The 27524-nt window shown below is 45.7% G+C and overlaps 1 protein-coding gene and 1 long non-coding RNA gene across 2 annotated transcripts in view; one reads left to right on the top strand and one right to left on the bottom strand.

Annotated features, from left to right (window-relative positions):
* The window catches only part of LOC149360267 (uncharacterized), a 41867-nt gene extending 30383 nt beyond the window's left edge, over positions 1 to 11484 (bottom strand). Inside the window, exon 1 of the long non-coding RNA XR_016288202.1 lies at positions 11464 to 11484. This is a non-coding gene — a long non-coding RNA (uncharacterized LOC149360267). The remainder of the gene's footprint in view (positions 1 to 11463) is intronic.
* A 1268-nt stretch (positions 11485 to 12752) lies between these two features.
* LOC149360266 (cytochrome P450 3A14-like) overlaps positions 12753 to 27524 on the top strand; it is an 87473-nt gene continuing 72701 nt past the window's right edge. The window contains exon 1 of the mRNA XM_089572232.1: positions 12753 to 12938. Within this exon, the coding sequence (XP_089428358.1) occupies positions 12880 to 12938 (59 nt within the window). The 5' untranslated portion in view covers positions 12753 to 12879. The remainder of the gene's footprint in view (positions 12939 to 27524) is intronic.

The following is a 27524-nucleotide window of genomic DNA, read 5'->3' as shown; positions in this document are numbered from 1 at the left end:
GAAAACACATTCGCAGTGGCGGTGCGCTCTATGCTAAATGTCTCTGTTCTCGGTGGAGACCAGAAACTCACCGTGATCAAAGAAGTGAAGGATGGAGCGAAAGAAGGAAGAGAGAAATGGGTACGGTCTTGGAGGGCTCGGGAGTAATTTAAACCACCTCGAGTACTTTAACATGCACTATCACCACGGTAGTTCAGTGATTAGGCCTTGTGACCCAGAAGGCGCGGGTTCAAACCCAGCTTCTACTGCGGGTTTTGATGGCCGAGAAGAGCAAAAGGCGCTCGTCTGCTGTGCGATGTCAGTGCACGCTAAAGACCACCAGGGATAATAATTAAAAACCGCGGCCCTGCACTACAGCGTACCCTATAGCCCATATGTGTCACTTTGGGTCATTGTAACGAGGTCTGAAGTCGTGCAGCCCGCGCGCGCGTTTTGCGTTTCGCCTCCACCGAAACGTGACCGTCGCGGTTTTGATTGCACCCGTGTCAGGCGAACGCGCTGAGTACTCAGCCAACGCCAAGGGTACCGCCGCCTTCGCCCCCATCCAGCGGCCTGATTCCTGCACTCCACTGTTCTCGAATCGATTCAAGTTCTGATCGATTCCCATGGACCTTGCAACGAGAATGCTACCGCGGATTCAGCAGACGCGAATGCTGCGGACATCCAGTGCGTACTGTAGAGCTACGAAAGTGGATCAACGCCATCATTATCCAATGGAGCCCGGGTGCCAGGGCCGAGTCAAGGGGCAATGCGGCGGCACACGCCGCAGTTGCCTCGGCTGATGAGTTGTCCAATTTCACCTCCCCGTCGCCCTTCTTCATCTGCCTAAACCTTGGGCGGGATACCCGCCTCTTTACTTGCCTGTATGCACTACACATTGACCTCACTTGGTAGCTTCTATCTTCACCATGGGGAGGCCATGAGCTTCACTATATTCAGTAAAGGGCTTTCAACGCAACTGATTACGCCGAAGCGCCCAACGCTACAAACACCGACGCAGTCTAACAGGAAAGTGACACGTAAATGGTTTCTTGTTCATGCTGACACGGCATTCACTGATGGAAAACAGAACTTTCTTCGGCTCAGACAAGGCAGCTTCTGTTTAGTTTGGTTGAGACAGAGACATAACTTTTATGCACTGTTCCTTCGGAGCCTCCTTCCTTCGCAGCTTCTTCGGAGGGGAATCCTGCGGCGGCGGCGGCAGCTTGGCCCGATTCAACCAGTGAAAGCTGATCTCCGGGTTCCCACCTGGACTGCACTACGTCCAACTGCTCCGGTGTGGCATTGCGTATAACTTGGACTGCAGGGTTGTGTTGGCTTCCCTATGTGATGTCATATATTGCAGCTTTCTCTCTGTACCATGAGCATGCGGCTTTTATGTAGCGAGGTATACTTTGTTTAAAATAAATAAGCGCGGATATGTGTTTGTTTGGAGCTGTCTTCAGCTGACAATGTACTCTTTAGTGAGTTGGCGAGGGCACCGGCGATAGACCCTTTTAAGTCCACTAAGGTGCTCCAGTATGTTGCCGTACGTCTGGGTAACTGGCTCGAGTCCCAACGCATCGGCTCTCGCTCGGTTAGTATGGCCTTGAGCGATGGCGCCCACTGCATGGTTTTCTCGGTGGTCTTTTTGTTTTAGCTTCGAGCATGCGTCTGAAGCCTCGGTTACTTAGGGCTTTGTGGCGTCCAGTTTTGCTCCATTTTTAGGTTTATTACCTTTGCCTGGGTTGGGTTTCGTTTGCGTAGACATTAAATGCTTGTTCTCATGCCAGCGCTAGCGTCTACATGTCCTATAGGATAAGTGTAAGAGCCTAGGTTTTCTATTTGTATTCGCGTTTTTATTCCCGTAATTTTGATGCGAACGCCTTAGGAGGACCATGGCGGCGAAAACTGTCTGTAGTCAGAGACTGGTCTCGGGCTCAGTGGGAAGCCTCGCTCTGGGAATTCTTCACGTGTTTCCTGCTGTAACACCGGAACAATTGGTGATGGTGACAGATTGAAATATTTTTCAAAAAACAAGTATCATTGCTATGCCTTCGAAGACGTTGTAAAATTTAAGCACTGCGGGCCGTAAGAAGTTTTTAGAGCATGTGTGCAACCTGTGTTATGCGGCTCTTGGAACTTTGGGACTATTCAATGTCAAGATCACTGTTAAGGAAACTGGGGGGGAAATCTGACTGTGCAGCCTGCTCGTGGCCCCCCCCGCCACCGAATACGGGCCGGTGTAGTTTCGGCTACTAGGCTTTGTTTCGGTGCAATGCCAGCAGTGGGGATGGGATGGCCGGGACCCATCCTCTGGGGATGCAAACCCCCAATGGGAGTGGCAGCGACTCCCAGACGACTGTGAGGGCCAGTCGTGCACGTGAGGTCCGATGCCTGAGCGGAGGCAGGCCTGGGTTTATACTCAGGTTGGACCCACGAAATCCGGCCCGGAAGGCATGTCAAAACGCCAAAAGGTTTTCGAATACATGCTACCTTCCTTCCTCTGCGCGCGGGGGCGTGCAAGTCTGGCTACCGACGCGTCGGTTTCTGGTTACGGAGAAACCAGGTCCGCGCGGGGGTTCATAGTGGCCAGGCTCTGAGGACCGCCGCCCCGGGGAAGCGGCCTTACGGCCGGCCGCAGGCTTAACCGCCTGCGGGATGCCGGGGGATGAGGGCTTAGTACTGCCTCGTAAGAGTCTGGCGAAAACCGAAGATGTGTGGAGTACCGGTGGAGTAGGCCCGGGTCATCTCATCCTAAGCCACGTTCTTGGTTAGTGGCCCGGTCGCCCAGCCTTGAACACTCTCTCCTCAGTAGGAGAAGAGTAAGCTAGGAAAGGAAATAAGTGCATGGATGGTTGGAGGAAGCACAGATGGGCCCCCCGGAGTCTGACCGGTTCTGAGGCCGCGAGGCCGTTGACGAACTGGTCGTCCACTGGAGTGGACAATCACACATACTTCCGGTGTCCGAAAAACCGCGAAAAACCTTCAACGGCTAGTAGCCGGCAGGTGGAAAAAGCCTTCTAGTGAGCGATGAGGAGCCCCAGGTAGCTACTGACCCCGTGTTAGGTTTTCCTGTCTCCGACGGTCGGAGCCCGTTGCGTATGGTGGGTGGTCGGGCATCACGTGAGTGGGGCCGCACCATTGGGCAATCTCGATGCTCTCCCTGCCCTGGCCAGGCGGGCCAGTAATGGAGTCGAGATAACTGAAGGATCAGAGCAAAAATCTCGCTGTCCCCATTCCCTTCCCACGTCCCATTTCCCTTTCCGCTACTTCCCAGGGGAGGTCAGGGGAGCCTCCCCGGGCCCGCTCTCTCGGCTGTGGGTCGCTAATGTAGCATTATCCCTAATATTTTATTTTTCCACCCACGGGTGGTCAAATTACAACTTGCCTACGGGCATCCTCTTTTATTTTCCAATTGGGTTAAGCCTGTTGTGTGTAAACGGTGCAGGCAGGGGCCTATTATTTTTATTTCCTTTTCGGTTGCCCCAACCTATTCAATGTTAAGGAAACTTAGCGGACGAACCCGCCTTATAGTGTCTTTGTTTTATCTTTACCCCACCAGTTTTAATGCGTTAACATTTATGTGGTCATCTTGCAAAAACCACTCCGTTTTCGCAGAATTAGTTATTAGGCCTCCCTAACGTGGGTCAAGTTGGTATAATGTATTAGCAGTTTTGGCGCAAAAAGGCAACCTGATGTGCAAAGCACGGGAAAATTGTGTTTCAAGCGCTTCTTGTCGGGAAACGATGATGCATGTTTGACTGTGGTGCGCCGAGCGTCCCCCTTGCTTTAGGTCACGCAAAGGGAGACCGCATGTGAACCTCTCCCTAAAGTGGTTCTTTGTTTCGGTGTCAGCATAAACTTGTGATGGCAACGGGTGGAAAATTTGATCGCGGGAAACACATCATATTTATAACGCGAACGGCTAACACGACAAACTAAATTTTTTGGCAGTTTCTTTCGTTAAGGAATCGTTGAGATAGCCGCTAATATTTTTGTGTGTTACTGCGGTCTGAGCGACTTTGCCGGCCACTTATTAACTTGAATACTTGCGTTCAGTGAGCAATTTACACCTTGTGTTGCTGCGGGAAAAGGGCCGGCCTGGACCGGGGCTGACGTCGATCTAGGCCAACCGGGCCCTGGCTCATTACAGTGATAACGTAGCGGGCCCGGGCCGGTCCCAGGGTTGAATCTGTGGGCATGCGTAGGCCTAGAGACTTGAGTCTTCAGGCAGGATGCGCATGAGATCCATGTCCACAAGAATTTTTAAGGAGCTTTCATAGCGCGTGGCGCCAACGTTGCACTACGGCACGGTCCAAAAACATTCGCCAAACTAACGATACAGTCCTATTCGAATTATAATGCAGGTTGAAATGGGCTGCGAATAGGTGTGAGTATAGTAACGTTCTATGTCGACAACACCGGTGGCTCGCATGTAATAACGCCAGTGATTTAAAATCATTCCTACTATAAGCTCATTCCCGAAAGTGCCGTTTTATGCTTATGTAACTGTATAACAGCCATGAAACACACCGTTCCACAAAAAATAAAAAAAAAAACTGATTTACTATAATCTCGAAGACTGCTTTCGACGGCAGAGTTATGCGAGTCTCACTTCGCCGCTTTAGAATCATGAAGGGTCGGCCAATCACCTGGGAAACGCAAGGTTGTAATTTTTTTGCGCCGATTAACGCTACAAAGTTCTTCATTCCCACCATCACTCTCTTTTCCTCCTGTAGTATTATAAAACAACACGAGGAATCGTTAGAGTTGACTGGAAGGTCACAACGAAAAATACTAAGCACTATGCGATCGCGGCTGCCTGTGTTCCACTACACAGTCTTTCGCAATGTCAGAAAAATACGGGGAAACAATCCGGGCGAGTAGGGAGAGGCCTAGGAATTACGTAGTCCCACATGACAGCCTAGGCCGAGAGCAGGTCATAGCACAAAGGCGCCTGCAAACTAATACCTCTGTCATGCGGGCAAATTAAGTGCACTTACGGGAGTGACACTCTCTAATGGTGCCCTTTTTCAAACCTAAACTTCTCAAATGGAGTGTCACTCGCAGGAGAGTGCACTCCAGTTGGAGTGCGTTCACGAAACACACTCTGAGGGCCGAGTGCATAACGTCGACAGCGGTGACTTTGAAGGCGCACATTATGAATGGTGCATAAAAAGTTCTCCCAAGTTTATTTGCTTGCTTTAACACTGTTCTAAAAAAATATTTCTTCGTTACAGCTACCAGCGAACCAACGCAACAGAACGCCATCAGATGCAACTACGCTGCCCGCCGCCATCTTGTTTGTCGTCAAAATTCATGACAGACTTGGCTGGTATTGGCTTTTCTTCGCTTTCTATTTTTTTCTTTGTTATAGACTGCTTAAGGTCGTTGTATTTGCGCTATCATGTCAAAGAGTCAATTTTTGAGTTTCTTTTGTCTTTTTTGTTGACCTCTTCAAAAATTCCGCTCATTTCGTGCCGCCATTTTTTCTACTACGAGTGCACTTTTCCTTCCCGTTGAGCACCTCGTAGCCTAAACTATCACTCGAGATGCCAAAGCGCACTCCCTATAACTGCACTTAAATTGTGCGCTGAACAGGGGTATAATACGTATCCAAAGAGACCACTACACCCCAAGGTATGGCGCACAGGATACTACTGCGAATGTGCCTGGTGTGGAGACACCGCTTTGTTATACCACACAACCAGAGGATGCAGGTCTAGCCCCATCACGCCTATAATAAAAAGCCCAAGTCTTGAGTAGTGGGAGCACCTTCAAGCCGACTCGGACCCGCAGTGTCAGCTGACGCTGGTAGAGCGAGCCAGACCAGCATCTGAGGCCAACGGACTCCTAGAACAAGGAATGCCGACCACTGCTCCCTCACCAACCTCTTCCTAACCAACCACCCCTAGCCCCGTTAACCTCAATAAAGCTTATCAATGAATCAATCTACCGAAAGGCGAGAACTGACGGTTATCCTTGTCAGCCAAATAAACAGAGTATTCAAAACTTCTTTATTTTTTTTTTAAACAAAATGATAAGCACTGCAGGACAAGAGTTTTTTGCACATAGGTTATGCGAACGGGCGAGCGAAAAATGGAGCAATATTTGTCGCGGCCACTATCGTAAATACCTAAAATCAATGGAACACCGTTATTAGCGAATACGCTTAGCATGCTTCTTTTTAAAGCCAATTCCATTATACCGTATTCCTGGATTATTTCGTTCTTTATCATTCTTGTAGCACTCCCATGTTACAAGATATTCGCCTCCGAAGTACATCTTAATCCGCGTAATTAAACGTAAAATCGGGATGCTTAGCGTGAAACACATCTCTTGTGCGACGCGCGCCTTTCACGTAGGAACGTTTTTCTTTGATCGCCATAGCATAGAGTAAAAGAAAACTTTTATCGGCTACAACAGTTCTGCAAAGCCAGCATGTGAAAAGGAGTACTCATACATTGTGGGACATCCGGAGGAGCTTTGCGCCAATCCATAACAGACGCAACGTGCATGCTGCCAAACGAGAAAAAAAAAATTTGAAGTACAAGGAGAGAGAGAGAAAGAGAGAGAGAACAAACATTTAATTTCTAACAGAACAAGCAAACCTTTTTTTTTTTTTTACAAGCTGTCAGAGAACTAATTAAGTGAAACAGAAGAAGGGTAGCATCTCTTTTTCCACTGTTGGTTCTGCTGCACGGAATTTCCCAGCATCTGTGACACAGGTTGATGACTGATACATTTATTTTAGACAACCTATGCGGGCGTTATGAAGAGGAAATAGAATGAGAAGATGCAAAGGTGTCTTCAGGATTTGCAAATGGCTAGCCTGTCTTGCCTTTTACATTCGTTCCTGACCGCTAGTTCTTCTAATAAAGCTGTCATTGCAAACCACCACGGCGTACCACTTAATAACCAGGTTTCAAGGGCTGTGGTAATACTCATTAATTCATTTCTTCGAAAAATGCTTGGCAAGGCAGTTAGGTGAATTGCAGAGGGGGGAGATAAAATGCCTTTCTTTATTTTTATTACTTTCGTTATTATTTCCTTCGGCAGTCGCTTTCCGCAGTGAAAAGTTTTACATAGGGCATCGACAAGCTGTTCAAAGTTGAGATTGCGAGCAGTAGCAGAGGCTCACGAGAAAAAGCTGAAAAAAAAATCATCCAGTTGCCATAACGAAATCCACAAGCAAAGGAACACAAAAGGAAGGTTGAGGAGTTACCACGTCGACAACCGGTCACACAACCTTAGAGTGGTGGTACACCGCAGTTTACGTAGTGTTTTTTGCACCCCTCAAGCTTTCAAGCCTCTAAGCTTTAGCAGACTAGAGAAGGGGTAAAAATCAAGCGCACAGAACAAAACGCAGCAAGTCGCCAGTTTCATGCGCACTGGCACTGTGTAATAGTTTCATCGCCGTTGTTGTGGCGTGGACGTACAGGGTCTGTCAAAAGTTTTCAGGTCAGAAGGTACACATTCGACACTGTAGTGAGGCAGTTCAACACGCCTGCAGCTCAAAATATTTGTAGAGAGCAGAAGTATTGCTCTAACCTCTGAGAACATTGATAGCTTTAGTGGCATCTTAAACTCCAGGATATGCGGACCCTGCCCCGATCACCGCGTTGATTTGCAGAGATTGTTTCCCTCTGCTAAATCATGCACAGCTTTTAGGGCGGGGTAAAATTCAGCTCGCGAGAGAAATCTTGGAAGCACATGAAATCAGGAAACTTCCTAGTGACACATGTATCAGTACACATTCTGTTTATCTTATAGGCATCCAATGAAACTCATTAGAACATATCTAAGCTTATTAAACGCTCTTCCTGCACATTCATTCACATCAGTATCTTTAACTGGTTGACATTTACATTTAGTTATTATCATTGTTTTTCTGCAATCGTTCAAGGTTTGCGCAATCATACATTTGCTCATTAATGGGATATATCCCTATTTCATTCATTTGCCAATTTAGCGCCCGTCCTTTTCTCGCTTTTTCTGTGTGCTGTTTCAACGCTGCCTTCTTTGTTCAAGCATGTGAAAGCACGTATTCAAAATAATTTGTCTGACCTCTTTTTCAAATGGAACCGCCAATAGTTAAGCATGCGTAGTGCGTCCTACATTCAAGCGTTAATGGAATCTGTTTACGACAGCGCGTGGTTTTCGAAGAAAGAGCCAGACAGTTACCACCTTTAAAATTTAATTAATTTCACAATTTAATTGACCTCACTATGGGCTGAATAGGTAACCGTTGTACAGAATTTTTTTACAATTTTAGGGGTTGTAGGGATTCTACACCATCGGAACATATTCGAGAAATGGCCGGCTTACAAATTTTCACATTTGTATTTTAGGGGCCCTGTGGCATTTGCGCCGTAAGTGACCGCAATTTCCAAGGGCGTTAGTTTCAATGCAATCGATATATTTTAGGCATGACATTTTGAAAGTAATAACGGCACTGAGGTAATTGTACTCGAGCACTCCTAACATGTGATAAGGTGTTAAGTCCGTAATCTTCGCTTCGCAATTCTGCGAGAGATTTCTGGCCACGTTAGGAAGCAGTCCATAAGGCCCAAGAACGACTAGCCCTCGGCTGCCATCTTAAGTTTGCAAATGCTTTTAATATGTGTAGAATAAAGCTTTTCGGAGAGCGTGAGAGACAACAATTCAGCTGTTTCGAAGACGGTCACTCTCGGCTGTACTCAGCTGCTGTGTTCAAAGGAATTATGTAGTTCTTAGAACATGCATTGGAATTCGCGGCAAACTATGAGTTATGGAAGACATCCCAACCAATAGATGTTTTCAATTCTAAAATTAGCATAATGAAGAAAATAAACCATACATTAAGGCCGTGGTAAAGAGTAATTGCCATTGGGAAGATTTCAGAAGCCGGAATCAAGTGCAAGGAAGGCCAGGTACCCACCTCTCTCCTGGGTGCGGTCTTAGAATCCAGTTGGAAACAAGTATCGCAGTCTCAAATGCAAAACATCGCAATGACAGATGCCAAGAACTAATGTTCCCGCAGGCCCACCGCCATTGTAACGCATAGCCACGGCCTAGACATTATTATGATGAATAATTTCATGGCGCAAGGGCATCTGCGGCCAATGAGTGCCATGGCACAAGGTTCTTTTCTTCTACTCAAGGTGGGGTCAAAAATTCATTTTCCAAGCATCTTACCCTAAAGAAGCCGAGCAGCAGACCAGGAGGGGAAACCTTGTATACATTGTATCACCGGTGGGTACCCGGCGGCACTGGTGATCGAACCCCGCACCTTCCGCATGCACGGCGGATGCTAAAACAACTACTCCACCACTGCGGTCCAACCCTACGCATTTTACAAATACAGCCGTTAAGGCGGGGGTAACCGAAGCCTGACCCGTACCAATAACGTCGCTCTCAACGCCCCGAACAGTCAGTGTGCCGAAGGTTGAGGTAATTTGGACCGGAGTAAAAGGCTCATTACGTAGCATACGTATTGGGGTTATCCATCTAAACCGCTTACTTACTGAAAATATTTCACCGGGTTAACGAGAAGAGCTTTCCATGGTGGCATTGCAGCTGCACTGCAAATTCGCAAGGTTAACGCCATTTTCATCATAAACAAGGACCAACTCACACGAGACCTTTTAGAGGAATGCGCGATCAGCGACCTTCGATAGCACCAGATGAAAAATAAAACCAATTTCGAAACCCAAGCCAGTCATGAAACCAGGATTTATATGAAGCGGAGCATACAGAACGCCCGACGACATTTAGAGAGCATTAACACTATATCAGGATTGCGGAAGTTATAAATATTTCATGTGTAAAACTTGCACCGTCAGGTGTTGCCCTACCCCTCTCTCATCCGTTTGTGTTAACTTTCACAAGTTCATTTCCTTCCAGCAACTGCATTCTTATTGTAGTTAGACCCCAGTTCAAGTTTTTAAATGTAGCTGTGTGGAGCACTTTTGAAAAAAAAAATATCGACTAGAAAAGAGAACCTTGTTTCATGTATAGCTTGGAAGCATCATTTTCCTGGTGCGACTTCCTTTGTTTCTGAGCAGAGGGTAAGGGATAGAAAAACTGTGACCAGTTTTTTTTTTTCTTTGTAGACTTTGGTGTGGCATAACAGTGCAAAAAATATGTTTATTCTCCCTACTCTGGTTCATTTTTTTTCGATTGGCCTTTTTAAATCGTAGTCCCCACAACCTTTTTGCCCTTATTATGAGCCGCCAGTGCCTGCTCGCATGCGCGAAGGGAATTGCAAACGGGATGTGTCTTCAACCGAGTGAGTGAGCGCAAGAATTGTGAGCCTTGTCTCATATATTAATGCGATATTATTACAGGTCGTGTTTTCGAGAAAAGTCAGCGATCGACTTTTTCCCGAAAGAGGCGGTGGCCCTTCCGTCTATGTGCCCATCACGTTGTTGGCAACTTGCCCCTCATGGCAGGTAGCAATGAAACTATCTCAAATAAATTCAGTGCAGTTATCACTTATTCACCGCGGCACTTCGCATAACCCCCTTGTTTGAGAGACAGACACCGTCCAGGAGAAATACATGTGCAAAAATGAGTGGTGCTCTCAAAGAGCAAGATGGGCCTCATAAGCCCCGCCGGTGGCTGTGTTTGAAGGTGCCACCTGGCGGGGAAGTGAAGCAACGCTTTACCACTGCCGCACAGGACCAGAACTGATACGAGGCCTCCCCGCGGCTTATGAACGAGAAGGGGTACGGGCGCGGAGCAGGTCTCGGATGCTATTGCATTTTATACTTGGGCATGAGTCGCTCATAATTCCTTGTTGTATACTGGTACAGCGCCATCGTTTTGACGAAGGTAGTCTTGGCACCCGTCGCAGTGGCTCAGCGGTGATAACGTATGGCTGCCGAGAACAATGTAGCGTGTTCAAACACCGGAAGCGGTGGCCGCATTTGGAAGAAGGCAAATGCAAATGATGCCCGAGTGTTGCGAAACTCCAGAGCCAATTAAAGAACCTCAAGTGGCCAAAACTGATTAGAAGCTCTTTACTACGGCATAGCTAATATGCCACTTTCCGCAAGATTTGAAGACTTATTCAGCAACATCGTTGGTAAAGAAGCGGAACCATTTGTCAGATACACGGTGTTACACGTAACTTGAACCAAGGTTTTTAAAATATCGCCACAGCGGAGCTGCGTGGGACTAACGGCGCATTGATTCCTGTCGTGTGGCGCTCCTCAGAGTACTTTGAACATTCAAGTTGACTAATAAATTAGCAAAGGATAATTACGAAAAATTTTTAACGTTCACTTTAGACTCACATGCGTTTCGTTAAGTTGTAGACGGGTTTGAGAAGCAACCCAAAATGTTTTTTATTTGTAGCAACATATACCCTACTTGGTACATTTTTGCAGCATATAAAGAAAGGCTTTGAAATATGAAAACACCGCGTGGTTCTGCTCTTATGGTGACGTATTGGAGTGGCACGAAAAGTGTTCTGAATGAAAAAGCACGCGCGCTCACCGGCTGGAATTGAGTGGCCGACGTCGCTCTCAGCATAGTCTGAAATTTTGCGCGATCACATTCGCTCGGAAAATAAATAGCCTGCGCCGTGGTCTGTGATGAATGATAGGCAGGCCACTGACAGGCATTTGAGAGGGAGCTTTAATTGAGCATTTGCGCAGACAAAACAAAAAAAGGAAGAGAAAGCAGTGAAGTCAGGTAGTTGAAGGTAGCCACCGTGTTCTTTATTTTGTGCAATTGTGCATCCCGTTAAACAGAGCAGCTGCAGCTCAGTTGGGCACGTTCAGGCCGCACGTTTCGTTTGTTCAAAACACACTTGGGAGCACTGGAATAAAATTACGCATGAGCGCAGTCACGTGGTTTTCATTTCGTATCTCGGGAGCTTTCTTTAAATAATTCCGAAGGGAAAACCGAAGTGTTAGCGCACCTAATTTGCATTTGGCCTGACCACCCAAAATCGCAATTTTTTTTCTCATGCCGATTCCTTTCAAACATCACCCCCCCCCCCCCCCCCCCCCCCCGGCACCGGAATTTCAGTACTATCACTGAGGTGAGCCGTTCGGCACTGCACACAAGAAAGGAAAATAATAGTAGAAAACCATTGGTTCAAGCAATATGGCGGACTTCAAGAGAATACAAAGTAAAGTCTGCCCCCACCCTTTTTACGTTCAGTATTTTTGGAAATATGCGACCCACACTCATTCCCCTAATCAATTCAAATGCCGTTTTCTAAAAAGACCTAGGCGGCTATGGAGAGGCTAATCTTTTCAATTGACTTGATACCACGGGCGCAAACCAGCGGCGCCGACCTGCTGGCTGAGTGATAACACAGGGGTGACGGAGCCCAGCCATTCATAAAGAACAAAAAGTAATCGTTGGACTAGAATTGTTCTATTGTCTCGGCCAATAAATGCTGCATGCAGTGGCGTAGTAAGTCGCTGATGCAGATCTGCACTGCAAAGATGTGAGCAGGAATATGAGCCAATGGTCTCCCCGTATCCGTGCAAAATGGACTACAATAACAGCCAGACCGAGCCAGTTCTTATCTCGGCAATGGTATTCGCTGTTAGGCACTTTCTGCCTCTCAGAACTGCGTAGGACCCATAAATACGTAGTCATGCGGAAAATCTTTATGCCTGTCAAGCAAGGTCATCCTGTGAGTGTCGGTGACCCATACGGCATAGCATCAATGTCCTTCTCCCACAAGGCCGCGCTGCTCAAGCCAGAGTTTATGTCGCGACGAAAACGCGACGCACGGCGAAGGGGCCGACACCTGCAGGTCGCTCGACGCGCACGTCAGTTTACCCGCGCACGGACGTCATTCGAAGTGCAGCTGCCAGTTATTCAGTCAGCCGCGTTCGGCTCCCTACATCATTCCGGCCAGCAGCGAACGGTGCGCCCACCAGCAGCCAGGTTATGTCCGTGGCGGCCCTACTGCTCCTCCTCGTCGTGGTGCTGACAGCGGCGCTTTTCACGTAAGCCATTCAATCAATGATATCGTGTACTATTGCAGGGCTCGGATAATAGAAGACTACATCTGTGATGGATGAAACCGGAAAGAATCCCTCAGAAAAGGGGGAGGAGTCGGGGTATTTATTCGGCAAGGTGCAAATTGGCGCCACATCAAAGAAGCATGTAAAGAACATTGGGGATCTATGGCACAGTGGCAGGAAAGCGCACTTGGATATAAGCAGTTTATTTGTAGTCACGCAGACAGTGTAAAGGCGACAATGAATAGTTCGTTAACTCTTCAAGACAGGATATGGAAGAGTTTTAAAACTGAAGGGGACATTTAAGCTCCGACTTAAGGTTATGACGTGATAGATTTAGTGGGTTAATGCCCATATACGCTGAACTGATCATCTTTGCTTAGCATTCATAAATCGTGCCGAATCCTCATACCACTACCAGCAAAGTGGCGCCACGTTTAATAAAAATGGCATTGCCCTGCGATGATAGTTGCTGCCATCGGTGGAGCTTTTGCGATCCAGGTTGCCATTCGCGGGCAACTTCTCGAGAGCAATAATTAATTTAACCGCCAACCGCCATGGTGCGCAGTTTGCTCATAATTCCGCAGGCACGTTGTGATAACGCTGTAAGGTTATGTGACATAGGTGGGCCACCGGCCTCATGCATAACCTCCAGTAGCGTATGTACAAATAAATGTTTTCCACCACCACCACCAAGGTTACTCCTGTGAGGACTTTTCGAGGATTTTTCGAGCATGGTTAGTTACGATGCCGACGCCCGAATTTCTGCGACAGGAACTCCTTCACGCTATTGCATTCAAAATGATGGACGCGTCATCCTGATAGGAAACATGAATGGCCACGTTGAGCAACTCGATGAGTATAGGTACAACAAAGGCAAACTATTCATCATAGGCAAGCCTTCATTACATTTATTAGACAAAGGAAGTGCAGGGATCTGTTTTCCCTATTCGAACATAATGTGGGAAAAGGGACAACAATAGACAGTCATTACCTACAGCATTGTTGCAGAATATATTTAAGAAAGGTTAAATAAAATGAAAAAAATTAACAATGTTTCTAAAGGTAAGGCCGTCACTATAAACGGATCACTGTCGGCTGGTGCTATATGGAGAGAAAAGCATACTTAATCGAGGATGAGGACAAAACGTTTATCAGCAGCAAACATGTGTCGGACACAGTGCAACGAGTGGAGACAGAAGCAGCACAATCGCAAAGAAAGTCTGGATATATGACGCACTAATTGGCTTAATCAGGAAAGAAATGAGAAAAGTAGATGAAAATTACTACTCGAAAACCAGAAAGATGCCTCGAGGCTGGTAGAATGCGGACATTAAAGAGGCAATTCAACTGAGAAAACAGGCATAGATGGTGCACCGAGCAGAGCAGCCAAGTGGGCCGGGGACAGTCTGGAGGAGGTGGACAGAAAACGGGACAAGTACCGACAACGCAGCTTTCATGTCTACGAACTCATAGACACGGAATTTAGAGCGGAAAGTGGTCGTTGGATGATGGAGATGTAAAAAAAGAATAGAGATGGTCCCAGGAAAGTTTTGGACTCATATGAGTAGCTTAACCGGTATACACACGAGCGATGACATCTCTCTCTAAGTGAGGGCAACTGCGTACACGCCACGTCTTCGAGAGGCCGCGCGGCGACGCAGCTTACGGTTTTGCTCCGGTGGCCGCCATCCGATCGAAGAAGGCACCGTTCGTTCGGCCGGAATGTTATGTCCCCGTCTCTACCGGAGATTGGAGAAGTGGTAGCCCTTCGCCTTTCCTGGCATGCGTAGGATGCAGCCCGCTGCTGTTTTTTATTTTGTTTCCCCTCTTTGGATTTCCTTTCTCTCTTATCTCCCTTCATTTCGCAGTTCTATTTTTTTCCTTGCTTAGTTTTTCATGCCTCTGCTGTCCTGACACCAGCACAACCCCTATACCTATACCCCTATACCGCCGCAGGGGGGTATAGTTTTGGCCCCTTTTTTTCCTCTTTCACCCTTCCCATTCTGCCTCGGAAGCCAGGCGGCCCCCTTTCGGCGGCTCCTCGCTGCCCATGTGAATAGTTAATCAGAGAGCAGGTGTGGAGTTTTGGGGATCGGTGACGTCGTGCGCCTCCTTTCCACATTCATCCGCGTCGGGATCCCCTGCGTAAAAACAGCTTTACATAAGAGTTCCGAATACATACACGATTTTATAAAGGACGAGGAAGGCAACAATTGAAATGGCAGCGCGTCTTTGGACTACATCGGTGGGGTATTTCGCGAGAAGTTTACAGAAAATGGAGGCGTGCTCTCTAAGCCAACAGACACTGCGACGCTTAAGAGACGAAAAGTTAAGTTTGAAAGACATGGAGCGATGGACAGCGCTATGAAGAATTTCAAAGAACATAGCAGCCGGTCGTGCTGCAATTCAGATAAGGTTGATTACTAAGCTGACGCCGAAAACTAAAGAGGCATTGCTGCTCAAAAACGTAAAGCAAGGCTTTCAGAGTAAGCAGGTACCAGGAGATTCGCTGCGCAGCAGACTAAGTTTAATTTATAAATATTTATTTATTTATTTATTTATTTATTTATTTATTTATTTATTTATTTATTTATTTATTCATTTTTTAGGCAATACAAGTATTGCCCACGAGGCAAGACAAAAGGAGACTATTGGTCTCCTGACTAGGTCTTGGCCTCGCCGAGCGCAGCAGAGGCAGTAGTACATACCATATCCCCTTAAGTATACATCCTAATCACGATCAGATCGGATCATTATATAATCCTACATGCAATATACATATGCACAAGCTGCGAGACATAAATGACACTTTGAAATGAAAGTAGAGAAAGCTGTCTCATACAGACCAATCATTATTAAGTAGGTTATACACCGGCTTGCGATGCAGGCTATTGCTGCAAACATGGATGGCGAAAAATGGAAGGCTGGGAGAAGCGCGAAATTGTTTCAGGCATGGCAGACGCTTGGAGGTCAATCTGTTTGTAGTAACACAGAATACTGAAACTACCAAGACGCAAAAGAGCCGCTATGGTTAGGTTTTCTGGACATGACAGGTGCACATGACAGTACTGTGAGGCTTTATAACGGAAGTGGGGCTAGATGCCGAAGTAGTAAAATAATAGCGGTGGTATTCAAGGATATTAGAAAGCAAATAAACTGGTGAGGGCTAAATAGTGAATTGAAGGTGGACATTCAAAGGCGTTCACGACAGCGGTGCCCCTTGTCGCCAGTGCGGTTGAAGATATATATAGAAAAGATGGAACGCAAGCTAGAGTAGAGTACAGCTGAGTATAATTTAGCCTGCACTCGACAAGGGCAAACAGTAGGCTAATGTCTTCCGGGTTTAGTGTACGCAAATGAAGTGGTACGCTTTGCAGATAGCCGAAACGAGCTACTACTCCTCTCTGATATCAGTAGAAAGACTGCAACTAATATTGAATTCGACCTCATTGTTTGGGCGTTGTGGTATTTAACGATAACGGGACTGGAACAGTATTGATACAGGGGCGTCAGTTATCCCTCGTGGAGAGGTACAGATATCTGGGGCTGTGGATTCAGCGAAGAAAGAGAATATTTAAAGTCCCATGATGTGCATCTCAGGTCGAAAGGAAAAAGCAGCGCGCCCATAATGAAGCATACAACTATATGGAGATTCAAGAGCTATGAAATAATACGAAGACTGTGGCAGGGTGTAATGGTCCTGGGAGTGACTTTTGCGAACGCGGTACTGTGCTTAAAATGAGACCCCGTTCAAAGAGATTATCCAAAGAAAGGTGGGGAGATTAGCTTTAGGGGGCCATGTAAGGGCAAAAAGCGAAGCTGTACAGGCAGATATCGGTTGGGTGTCCTTTGAGGCGAGAGAAGCACAGAGCAGTACATCGTTTGAGGAAAGACTACGAAAAGTGAAGAGGTGGGCAGCCGGGGTCTTCAAGTATTTGTAGAATTAAAACGCGGACGGAAGATGGAGGAAAAGGCTTGCGACAGGCTACAGCGTCAACAGGGCTATAAGAAACATCAAAAGAAGGCCCGCAAAACAGAGACTGCAAGTTTTCGGCAAAAAAAAACGGACAAAATAATCATTTCGTAAATACAAAGCTGGTAAGAATGAAAACCGCAAGGAAACGCTGTATGATAATTCAAGAAGCAGAATACTCTTTTTTGAGGCTAGACCAGGTTGCCTTAGATCCAGGCAATATAGGACCAACTATGAAATGGGAGATGACATTTGCGTAGAATGCGGGAGCCGTGTTGAAGATATTAAAAGTGCTCTGCGAGACTGTAAAACTAAGCAAAGATAAGTCCAAAAGGACATAATCAACCTTCCAGTAGCTCTGGGTTTTAGAGATGCTGAAAGCGAAATTAAGCAGCTGTAGAAACGAGCAAGAGAAGACTGTAGTATTGGGGCACAAAATCTAAATGCGAAAATTGTTCCAAACGCCACAGAAATCGAATGTAATATAGATTACGGCAGGAAAAATAGCCTTTAATGATGGGGATCGAAAAAGTAACTGAACAGGATTCAAAGTTTAAAGAAAGGGGTGTCCAGTTACAAAAACAAATAGCATAATTAACCACTTCATTGACCGGCTAAGGAGGCACTCTCCATCACCAAAATAGAAACGGGAAGCCAGTATTAGTAAAAATAATAATAATGTTTAGTTTAACCATCATGTCGATGATGATACAAGGAGAGTGAAGAAAGAGCTGTCTCACGACAGCTTGAAAAAGCAACGTTCCGCTCTTTTGACACCAGCCAAAAAAGTAACGTAAAAAAAGGCAATTCACTCAGACAGACAGGGCACGCGTTGATTATACTGCGCTAAAGTGCCTTATAAAGATGAGATATAAAAGCCGCACTTTACGTATCTATCTCAGTGTATAGTATACTATCCCTATGAGCACACTGCACTTTCTATCATGTTGGTCAAATGTTTTAGGGGAATCCCCCAAGGTGGTGAAAATTTGTAATAAGGGAGTAATTACTCATTGACATCCACCCAAGCGCAGGCTGCGCTTGGGTGGATGCCAATGAGTAATTACTCCCTTATTACATTTTCTATCGTGTTCATCATCACCATCATCAGCATGACTACACCCACTGCAGGGCAGGCCTCTCCCATGTCTCTCCAATTAACCCTGTCCTTTGTCACTTGCCGCCACTGTATCCCCGCAAACTTCTTAATCTCATCCGACCACCTAACTTTCTGCCGTCCCCTGCTGCGTTTGCTTTCTCTTGGAATCCACTCCGTTACCCTTAAGGACCAGCGGTTATCTTGCCTTCGCATTACATGCCCTGCCCAAGCCCATTTCTTCTTCTTGATTTCAACTAAGATGTCATTAACCCGCGTTTGTTCCCTCACCCACTCCGCCCTCTTCCGATCTCTTAACGTTACACCTATCATTTTCCTTTCCATAGCTCGCTGCGTTGTTCTTAACTTAAGCTGAACCCTCTTTGTTAGCCTCCCCGTTTCTGCCCCATAGGTGAGTACCGGTAGGATACAGCTGTTGTATACTTTTCTCTTCATTGATATTGGTAAGCAACCATTCATGATATGAGAGAACCTGCCATATGCGCTCCACCCCATTCTTATTCTTCTAGTTATTTCCCTCTCATGAAACGGATCTGCGGTCACTACCTGCCCTAAGTAGACATATTCTCTTACTACTTCCAGCAACTCGCTACCAATTGCGAACTGCTGTTCCCTTGCTAGGCTGTTGAAAATTACTTTGGTTTTCTGCATGTTAATTCTTAGCCCCTATCATGTTACTAGAATGTTACTAGTATGAGATTGAATATAGGATTTAGCAAGATGCGTCATTAGGCCAGTTGGTTCATACAGCCTACAGGTACTCGGCACAGTTGCAAGACAGGCAGTACGGGAGAGGCGCATACCACCGTCTCAGTTTACAAGTGTCTGATTTGCGCAAGCCACCTCACTTTATATAGAGAGTTTTCAAAATTATGCTGTCAGGAATTTTGAGAAATCATGAGCTGTACACGGATAACGTTTCGGCACGAAGGTGATATAAGCAAGCGGACAAAAAGTGACAGGATAGTTATGGTGGTAAATTTTTTAAAGTAAGGGAACTTAATTGCTTTTCGTACTACAGTTGTCGTACAGTTGTATAACAAGCATTAAATGTGAATTTTGAGCACCGTATACAATGTAATGTAGCGTGAAAACGGTCCGAGATTTTTGCAGAAAAACCATTTGCAGAAAAACAAAGGTTATAACGTAACCCAAAGTACACCAGAGAAAGGAAAAGTAGAATTAATATGCAGGATATCTCTTTGATGAGCTTAGGTGTGCTTCAAAGATTTAATTTTTGTGTAAGAGATAAACACCAGGTTCACTACGGCATTTCCTAATTTCATATGCTGTGAAGGTTCTTCCCACTAACTGATCTTTACCACGGTCCAAGAGTTGAGTACGGATTAGAAAGGGGAACCAATCTTTAGAGTTTATGCATTTATTTTAATTATTTTTATCCTCAGGTCCGTAGAGGCATTGCAGAGGGGAGTGGGTAGAAAAATGTACACCAAACAAAGTTGAAAAAAAAAAAACGAACGGGAGCATAAATAACTAATCCTGCTAATGCAACGTCAGCTTAGACAATAAATTCATCAGTGCAGATGAATACTCTCACCGTTTATACAACGCTCGCCAAAACTTTGCAAAAGTTATTCATGTTAGTAATAGAGACAATTTCATTCGGAAGATCGTTCTATATACGCTGCATGTAAAGGGAAACAAATGGGCGTGAGAAAGAAACTGTATGCTTAAGGGCATAGCAACTTTCTGGGGATGATCAATGCGACGCGATCTGTAATAAGGTATATGAAAGACACTACTGTGTAGACTGAAATGTTAAACATAACGTGAAATAGGGTTAGCTGACAACCCTTTTGAAGCGACAGCTTCACTACGCCAGCCACTTCGCCTCGTCGAGGGTGGTCGCACCTCGGCCGTATGCCCGTGGCGGCAGTGGACACCCGTCACCCGTGTGTAGAGGAAGGGAGGAAGTGGGAGTGAAAGAAGAAACAGAAAGAGGGGCCGTAATGAAGGAAATGAAGAAATTACGCAGTAACTGACTCACATATCTCGGTGCACACCCGTCATCTGTTTGATGACTTCAGAGATTACCCAAGTAAATCGTCAGTAGCATTGCATCGCTTAACAAGAGCGAAGCTTAGAAAGAAGCCTAAGCGTAGTCATGGCCTTTAGCTCGCTAATTAATGACGTAGTAATTCTCTGCCATCTGGGTGGACACCCTAACCGCACCGTACAGCAAGGGAGGAAGTGGGAGTGAAAGAAGAAAGAGAAGGAGTGGCTGTAATGTGGAAAATGAAAATTGTACTTGAGGAAAAGAAATTCGCCGTAACTGTCTCGCATACCTCGGTGGACACCCGTCATCCGCTTGTAGAGGAAGGGAGCAAGTGGGAGTGAAAGAAGACAAAGAGCGGCCGTAATGAAGAAAATGTATTTGAGGAAAGGAAATTACGAAGTAACTGTGAATACACGTCCAGGGAAGATGATGAAGAAGGAACGCCCAGCGGAACGTAGCGGCGAAAGACTGACTTTGCAATTTGACAGAGCGAGTTCCACTGGGCCAGCTGTTGATATCGCATCACTCCAGGTTTAACCAGGCCTAAGCCACAGCCAATTTTTGTTGGAGTTCGATATTAGCTTTAATTTGCGTTATATTTGCTCCTTGGTTAGAGTTAGAAATGCAACGGAGTTATTTTGTAATTAGGTATTCATGTAATTCAAGTAATTAGGTATTCATGGCAGGATCCCAGACTTCTGTTTAGTATTCTAGCTTTGGGCATATTAAGGTTGTATAAAGAACTGATTTCAATGAAGACGATGCGTGAAAAAAATTGCGCCACAGATAACCTAACGTTTTGTTAGCTTTATTGACTGCAATATAGGTGAAGCCTCAGTTATGTTAAATGCAATGTGAATGCCTAGCTATTTATGAGATTTGGCGCTTTAAAGTTCTATGTCATTCAGAGGTGGGTTAATTGTACGGGATACACGCGTAAGCTTGCATTTAATAAAGCTAGGTAAATTAATCATTGATTGCAGAAATTAACTATATTTGTAACGTCGCGCTGTAGTGTGTTAATATCATTATCGCTTTTAATCTCGCGAAAAGTAACGCAGTCATCGGCGAATAAATGTATGTTGTTTACACATAAGGAAGATCACTGATATAAATTAGGAACAATAGTGGTCCGAGAATAGAACCCTTTGGAATATCAGAGAATACATTAACGAATTGATGAGTTGTAACCGTTAGCAGAGACAAATTGCGGAAGATTAAAAAGAAAGCTCTCAAATCATTTGAAGAAGTTATTTTCAGTATTTAGGTGACGTAATTTATGAAATAACAAGTGATGGGAAATGTTATCAAATTCGTTTGATTCTTGCGTTGCTCAATTTTCATGCGACACGACGAGGAATTCTCTCGCAACGTAATGTTAAGACGCATTCGTGTCCATCCTGTGCAAGTACAGGAAACGAGTAGCTTCCTGTTTGTTCCGCATGGTGGATTCTTAGCCCTTCTTTGGTCTGCTTCTCAAGTTTTTCAAGTCTTCAAACAGCAGAAAACTTGACTTCAACTCCAAATTTCCCCGCCACTCTCTTCAACTTGCGTGAGAGCTTGTGTACATAAGGCAGCACCTAAAACTTACTTGTCTCTTTCTCTGTTGTTTCATTTGCTTTAGTGACTGGATTCTTCTCTTTATGTGTCTTTCGTAACGGCCTATGCTAGTACTGAAAAGCACAGAACCGAATAGCTTACCGGCGCCCCGTGTTAAAAATTTGCATCATGCGAGAGGGCTATCGAAGCAAATAATGAAGATATTCACAAAACTATAGCCGGGACATTTTGGCGGTCCAGTAGACTTCATCTAATTGCCATACATAACCACTCTTCAACGAAAGGAATTAATCAATGATACCTTAGCTCTGCGAAACCTTTCTTCTTCAGTGCCACACAGCGGTGGTTAGCACTAACAGTTTTTTAACAGAATTCATTATCTGGGATGAATGTTAAAACAGACAGGCTATATGTAAATTCTGCAGCCATCTTTGAATCTCCTCAGGGTGTTTAGTCTTGATAATGCATGCATAGCTCTTGGGAAATAAATTTATCACCTACTCACTAGTGTCGCAGATACTCGGAATTTCCAAGCAACACTATCTGCAGCAAAGTGATGCTAAACTTGTTTCTTCCATATGGTTTAAGCAGTCCTGCGCAAAAAAAAAAAGAAAGCGTTCTGGCCATTCTTTCCATTTCATAACAAGTTCACTGGTCCTTGCTAAAAGCGCGAAGGCCGTATGTCCTGACCCTGTTCAGTCATGCCTGCGTCGCTTGGATGACAGCACTGCTCTCTTTAAAGATTGATGAATAGTTTTTTTCTTTGTGAAAATGCTCTTGAGTTGATTGAAAAATTAAACTTGCTTGCTACGCGAACCTATGAAGCCTTCCTGACGTAATAAGGGTGAAACGACTGTATGACAGCTAGGCGAGATTCAGTGACACTGCCTACGAAGTCATTCCTATTGACTGCGTGAGTGCTTTCCAACGTCACACTGCAAGAATCAGCACCATACCACTAATACAATTACGTTATACTGGCTTCTGTTTCTTAGGCCAAAGCAAAGGGTACTTATGGAGCCATGCGAGCGTGCTAGGGACCTCGGCATGTAAGGTTAATTGCCCGGCCAAAAGAGGGGGCACTTTTGGACCGAAGGAGACATTTCAGGGAACTTGGCATGCAAGGTTTACACACTATCGTCGACGGTTTCTGAGGCGTAAATAATAGGTACTATACAGTAAAGCTCGCTAATGCAGCCTTGTTTGCCTGACAAAAGCATACGAGACTACGTGTGTAGTAAGTCTTTAATACATGCTAATTTACCGTTCCTTACGAGGCACACGAGACTGACAGTCTTCCTAAACCTTAGTAATCTTCGCCTTCAATAACAGGGCCGCCCGTATCTATTAAATTGCCCTTCTGGGACCGTCCTCAGTCAAGTGGACTAGTGCTATTATCGAACTAAATTAACTGATAGTTTATTTTCCGAAGGAAGTCACACGAGATAAAAAGCAAAGTCCGTTAGGATGATAGTTGGAGGTCCAGCATAATCACAAATTATACCCTTTGTTCCTGCTAATAGGCCGTTCACTTCATACCAACACCTTTACCGGACAGGAAACTTTCTTTCACATATGTGGGCTCCTACATGCTTTGCCCTTCGTCTTTGACAAAAAGAAATGGCGCATTGTTAACGAGCTCCAAAAAAATCTAAAGGTTTTATTCTTTCATCCATTGACCAGACGCATAAAAGACGGACTTGAGCATTCTCGGAAGGGGTGTACTATGCCGAGAGTAAAAATTCTAGCTTGTCCAGCAGTCACCCCCCTGGTCTCATCACCTGTCTTCCTGTTTTCGGCCGGCAGCATATTTTAATGCGTTCGCATTAGAGGGGTCAGTGCAAGCGGAAATGAGGACCGCCGTCGCTAAGCAGCCAGCGGCAGGTGGCCCACAGGCCACGAGGCGCAGGTGTAAACATGCCCATCGGGCTACGAGCGAACTTACTATACTACCTATACGAACTTTGTTGACTACCTCGGATATAAGGACTTTTTGTCTGCTAACCTCTTGCATAACAAACATCTCAGCGTTAACCGAGCATGTCAGCAACAATTGTGTGTTACTTCGGATAGAGCAAAGTTATATGTGCCACCTCAGATGTATAGAAATTTTCGCGTCTGGACCTCGGATGTAACAAACTTATTGTGTATACCTCGTATTTAACGAACTTAAGTGCACCACCCTAGGAGTAACGAACTTTATATCTTAGCCACACGGGCACTCGAACCGTGGCTAAGCATAACCACGCTTACTGAACCTAATTGTGGTTTTCACGAATCACGGTTCGCCTTTGCCACATGGCTCGCCATCGTTCTTATTTACGGCAACAAACGGCCCCTTGGGTGCTTTGAAGGAAGTGACGCGCTGATCGGTCGAGCTTAGAGGCACTTGCAAATATCCTGCAACGTGGTGTCCAGAGTACCGTCCGACGATCTCGTCCAGTGGAAACACTCCCTCCATCTCCGTACGTTGGCGCGCCTTCCGCAAGCCTTACGTGCCAAGGCAATATCTCTACGACGGATCGCAGGCGCCATCGTCCGAAAACTCTTAGTTAAACTTTTTAGCTCTCGTCAGTAAGAAGTCCTGGGATAAGGGAATGTGAAAAACGAGTCTTCTTTGATGATCGCTGACATGTGCGGAGTTGATGGTAAGGATATTAACTGAGGTACAAGCTAGTTTATGTTCAGAGCGGCGTAGCAGAGGCCGCCGGTGCATCGGGGCTGACCCTAACTACTTGCACGCCAGTTCCGCTGCTAAGGGGCCGCTGAAATCGACCATTTAGTAAAACACGTTGCGGGCTAGTTGGTCATGCATTTCCTTTTCTTGAAATTTCTCCTGTCATGCCTATCTGGGTATTCGTCTGAAAATGTCATCATCATCATCATCAGCCTGACTACACCTACTGCAGGGCAAAGGCCTCTCCCATGTCTCTCCAATTAACCCTGTCCTTTGCTAGTTGCCCCCACTGTATCCCCGCAAACTTCTTAATCTCATCCGCCCACCTAACTTTCTGCCGTCCCCTGCTACGTTTGCTTTCTCTTGGAACCCACTCCGTTACCCTTAAGGACCAGCGGTTATCTTGCCTTCGCATTGCATGCCCTGCCCAAGCCCACTTCTTCCTCTTGATTTCAACTAGGATGTCATTAACCCGCGTTTGTTCCCTCACCCACTCCGCCCTCTTCCGATCTCTTAACGTTACACCTATCATTTTCCTTTCCATAGCTCGCTGCGTCGTTCTTAACTTAAGCTGAACCCTCTTTGTTAGCCCCCACGTTTCTGCCCCATAGGTGAGTACCGGTAGGATACAGCTGTTATATACTTTTCTCTTCATGGATATTGGTAAGCTACCATTCATGACCTGAGAGAACCTGCCATACGCGCTCCACCCCATTCTTATTCTTCTAGTTATTTCCCTCTCATGATCCGGATCTGCCGTCACTACCTGCCCTAAGTAGACATATTCTCGTACTACTTCTAGCACCTCGCTACCAATTGCGAACTGCTGTTCCCTTGCAAGGCAATTGAACATTACTTTGGTTTTCTGCATGTTAATTCTTAGCCCCACCGATCTACTCTGCCTGTCTAGCTGATTGATCATACTTTGCAGTTCTTGTCCTGAGTGGCTTAGCAAGGCAATGTCATCAGCGAATCGCAAATTACTCAGGTATTCTCTATTAACTCTTATCCCCAACTCTTCCCATTCCAGTCCCCGGAATACCTCCTGTAAGCAGGCAGTGAAGAGCATTGGCGAGATCATGTCTCCCTGCCTGACACCTTTCCGTATTGGAATTTTATTGCTGACTTTATGGAGAACTATAGTAGCTGTGCAATCGTTATATCTTCCAATATTTTCACATAGCACTCTTCCACACCCTGATTCCGCAATGCCTGCATGACAGCTGAGGTTTCCACTGAGTCGAATGCTTTCTCGTAATCAATGAAGGCTATATATAGGGGTTGGTTATATTCTGCGCATTTCTCTATCACCTGATTGATAGTGTGAATGTGAGCTATTGTCGAGTATACTTTACGAAAGCCCGCCTTATCATTTGGTTGACTAAAGTCCAAGGTTGTCCTGATTCTATTAGCGATTACCTTAGCAAATACCTTGTAGGCAACGGACAATAAGCTGATCGGTCTGTAATTCTTCAAGTCCTTGACGTCTCCTTTCTTATGAATTAAGATAATGTTAGCGTTCTTCCAAGCTTCTGGTACTCTCGAGGTCACAAGGCATTGCGTATACAGGGTGGCTAGTTTTTGTAGCACAATCTCTCCTCCGTCCTTCAGCAAATCTGCTGTTACCTGATCCCCGCCAGCTGCTTTCCCTCTTTGCATTGCTCCTAAGGCTTTCTTTACTTCCTCCTTCGTTACTGGCGGGATATCCCATTGCTGTGCTCGACTGCCTCCCTCAGTAACTTGATGATTACATTCGCTACTGTATAGATTTGTGTAGAACTCTTCGGCTAATTCAACTATCTTATCCATATTGCTGATGACATTGCCCTGTTTGTCTTTTAGCGCATACATCTGGTTTTTACCTATGCCCAGTTTTCTCCTCACTGATTTTAGGCTACCTCCATTCCTTAGAGCATGCTCGATTTTCTCCATGTTAAACTTTCTTATGTCGGCTACCTTGCGCTTATTTATTAACTTAGATAGCTCTGCTAGTTCTATCCTGTCTGTGGAGGTAGACGTCCTCATGCTTTGACGTTTCTTAATCAGATCTTTAGTCTCCTGAGATAGCTTGTTGGTATCCTGTCGAACCATCCTGCCACCTACTTCTGCGGTGCACTCTGTAACGATAGCTGTAAGATTATCATTCATTGTGTCTACACTACGGTCGTCTTCTTCAGTTAAAGCGGAAAATCTGTTTTGCAGCGACATTCTGAATTCCTCTACTTTCCCTCTTAATGCTAACTCGTTAATAGCCTTTCGATTCACCAGTTTCCTCCATTCTCTCTTCAAATCTAAGCTAATACGAGACCTTACCATTCTGTGGTCGCTGCAACAGACCTTACCGATGACATCCACATCCTCTACGATGCCAGGGTGTGCGCACAGTATGAAGTATATTTCATTTTTAGTCTCACCATTGGAGCTCTTCCTCAATGGCGTAGCGCTGAAAATGTAGCGCTGCTTAAACTTCAAGAAAAGAAAATCGATCATGTATATTATTTTTAATAAAAGACGATGGGTAGTAAGTAAGGCAGTGACTTGAGTAGACGACATGCTATAGCGCCGGTCAATTCAAAAGCGCACTCCGCTGTGGCTTCGATACGAAAAAAGTTAGGCCTAGTTAGGCGAAAGAAGTTAAGCCTAGCGACGACTAGGGTGCAGCACATCGTATCAGCGTCGCCGTCTGCCGCGCCCACGGGATGCACTATCCGGATAAGCACGGGTGTTCGGGTACTGCGAGCTTTTCAAACTTGTCACCTACTTTAACGATCCACAAGGGCCGCTCCTTTTTTGAAGTTAGAGCGCTATAATGAGTAGCTTGAGCACTGCGTGACGGTTCTCCAGTACGCTGTTGCTGCGCCGTAGTACGGTAATCGAAGGCTACGTAAAAGCGCCGTCGGACGATACAATACACAATGTGTTGGTCTCGAAACAGAATTTTGTGCGATAAAGTATGATATTGAAGCGGGCCAGCTCGTAAGTTTTTCGCACCCGGACGCCTGTAGGGGTACTCTCCGTCCACTTACGCCGGCATCCTGTCAGTTAGCGACGCAAACCGAGGTCGCCAAGCTCGGTTCGTGATAGCCGTTGTTAGCATGTGTAACCGCAGTTTCTTTCGCGTTTTGAACAGTAGTAACTATAGTTAGCCAAAGCCGCGGTGACCTTACCCGTGCTTAAGCGCGCCCGTGTGACAAAGTTATTAGTGGGTCAACGTGGGATATAAT

The sequence above is a fragment of the Amblyomma mixtum genome, chromosome 2 (assembly GCF_055824585.1).
Source record: "Amblyomma mixtum isolate Tamu chromosome 2, ASM5582458v1, whole genome shotgun sequence".
NCBI classification, from domain to species: Eukaryota; Metazoa; Arthropoda; class Arachnida; order Ixodida; family Ixodidae; genus Amblyomma; species Amblyomma mixtum.
Note: the sequence above shows the minus strand (reverse complement) of the source record. Positions and strands in the feature narration are given on the sequence as shown.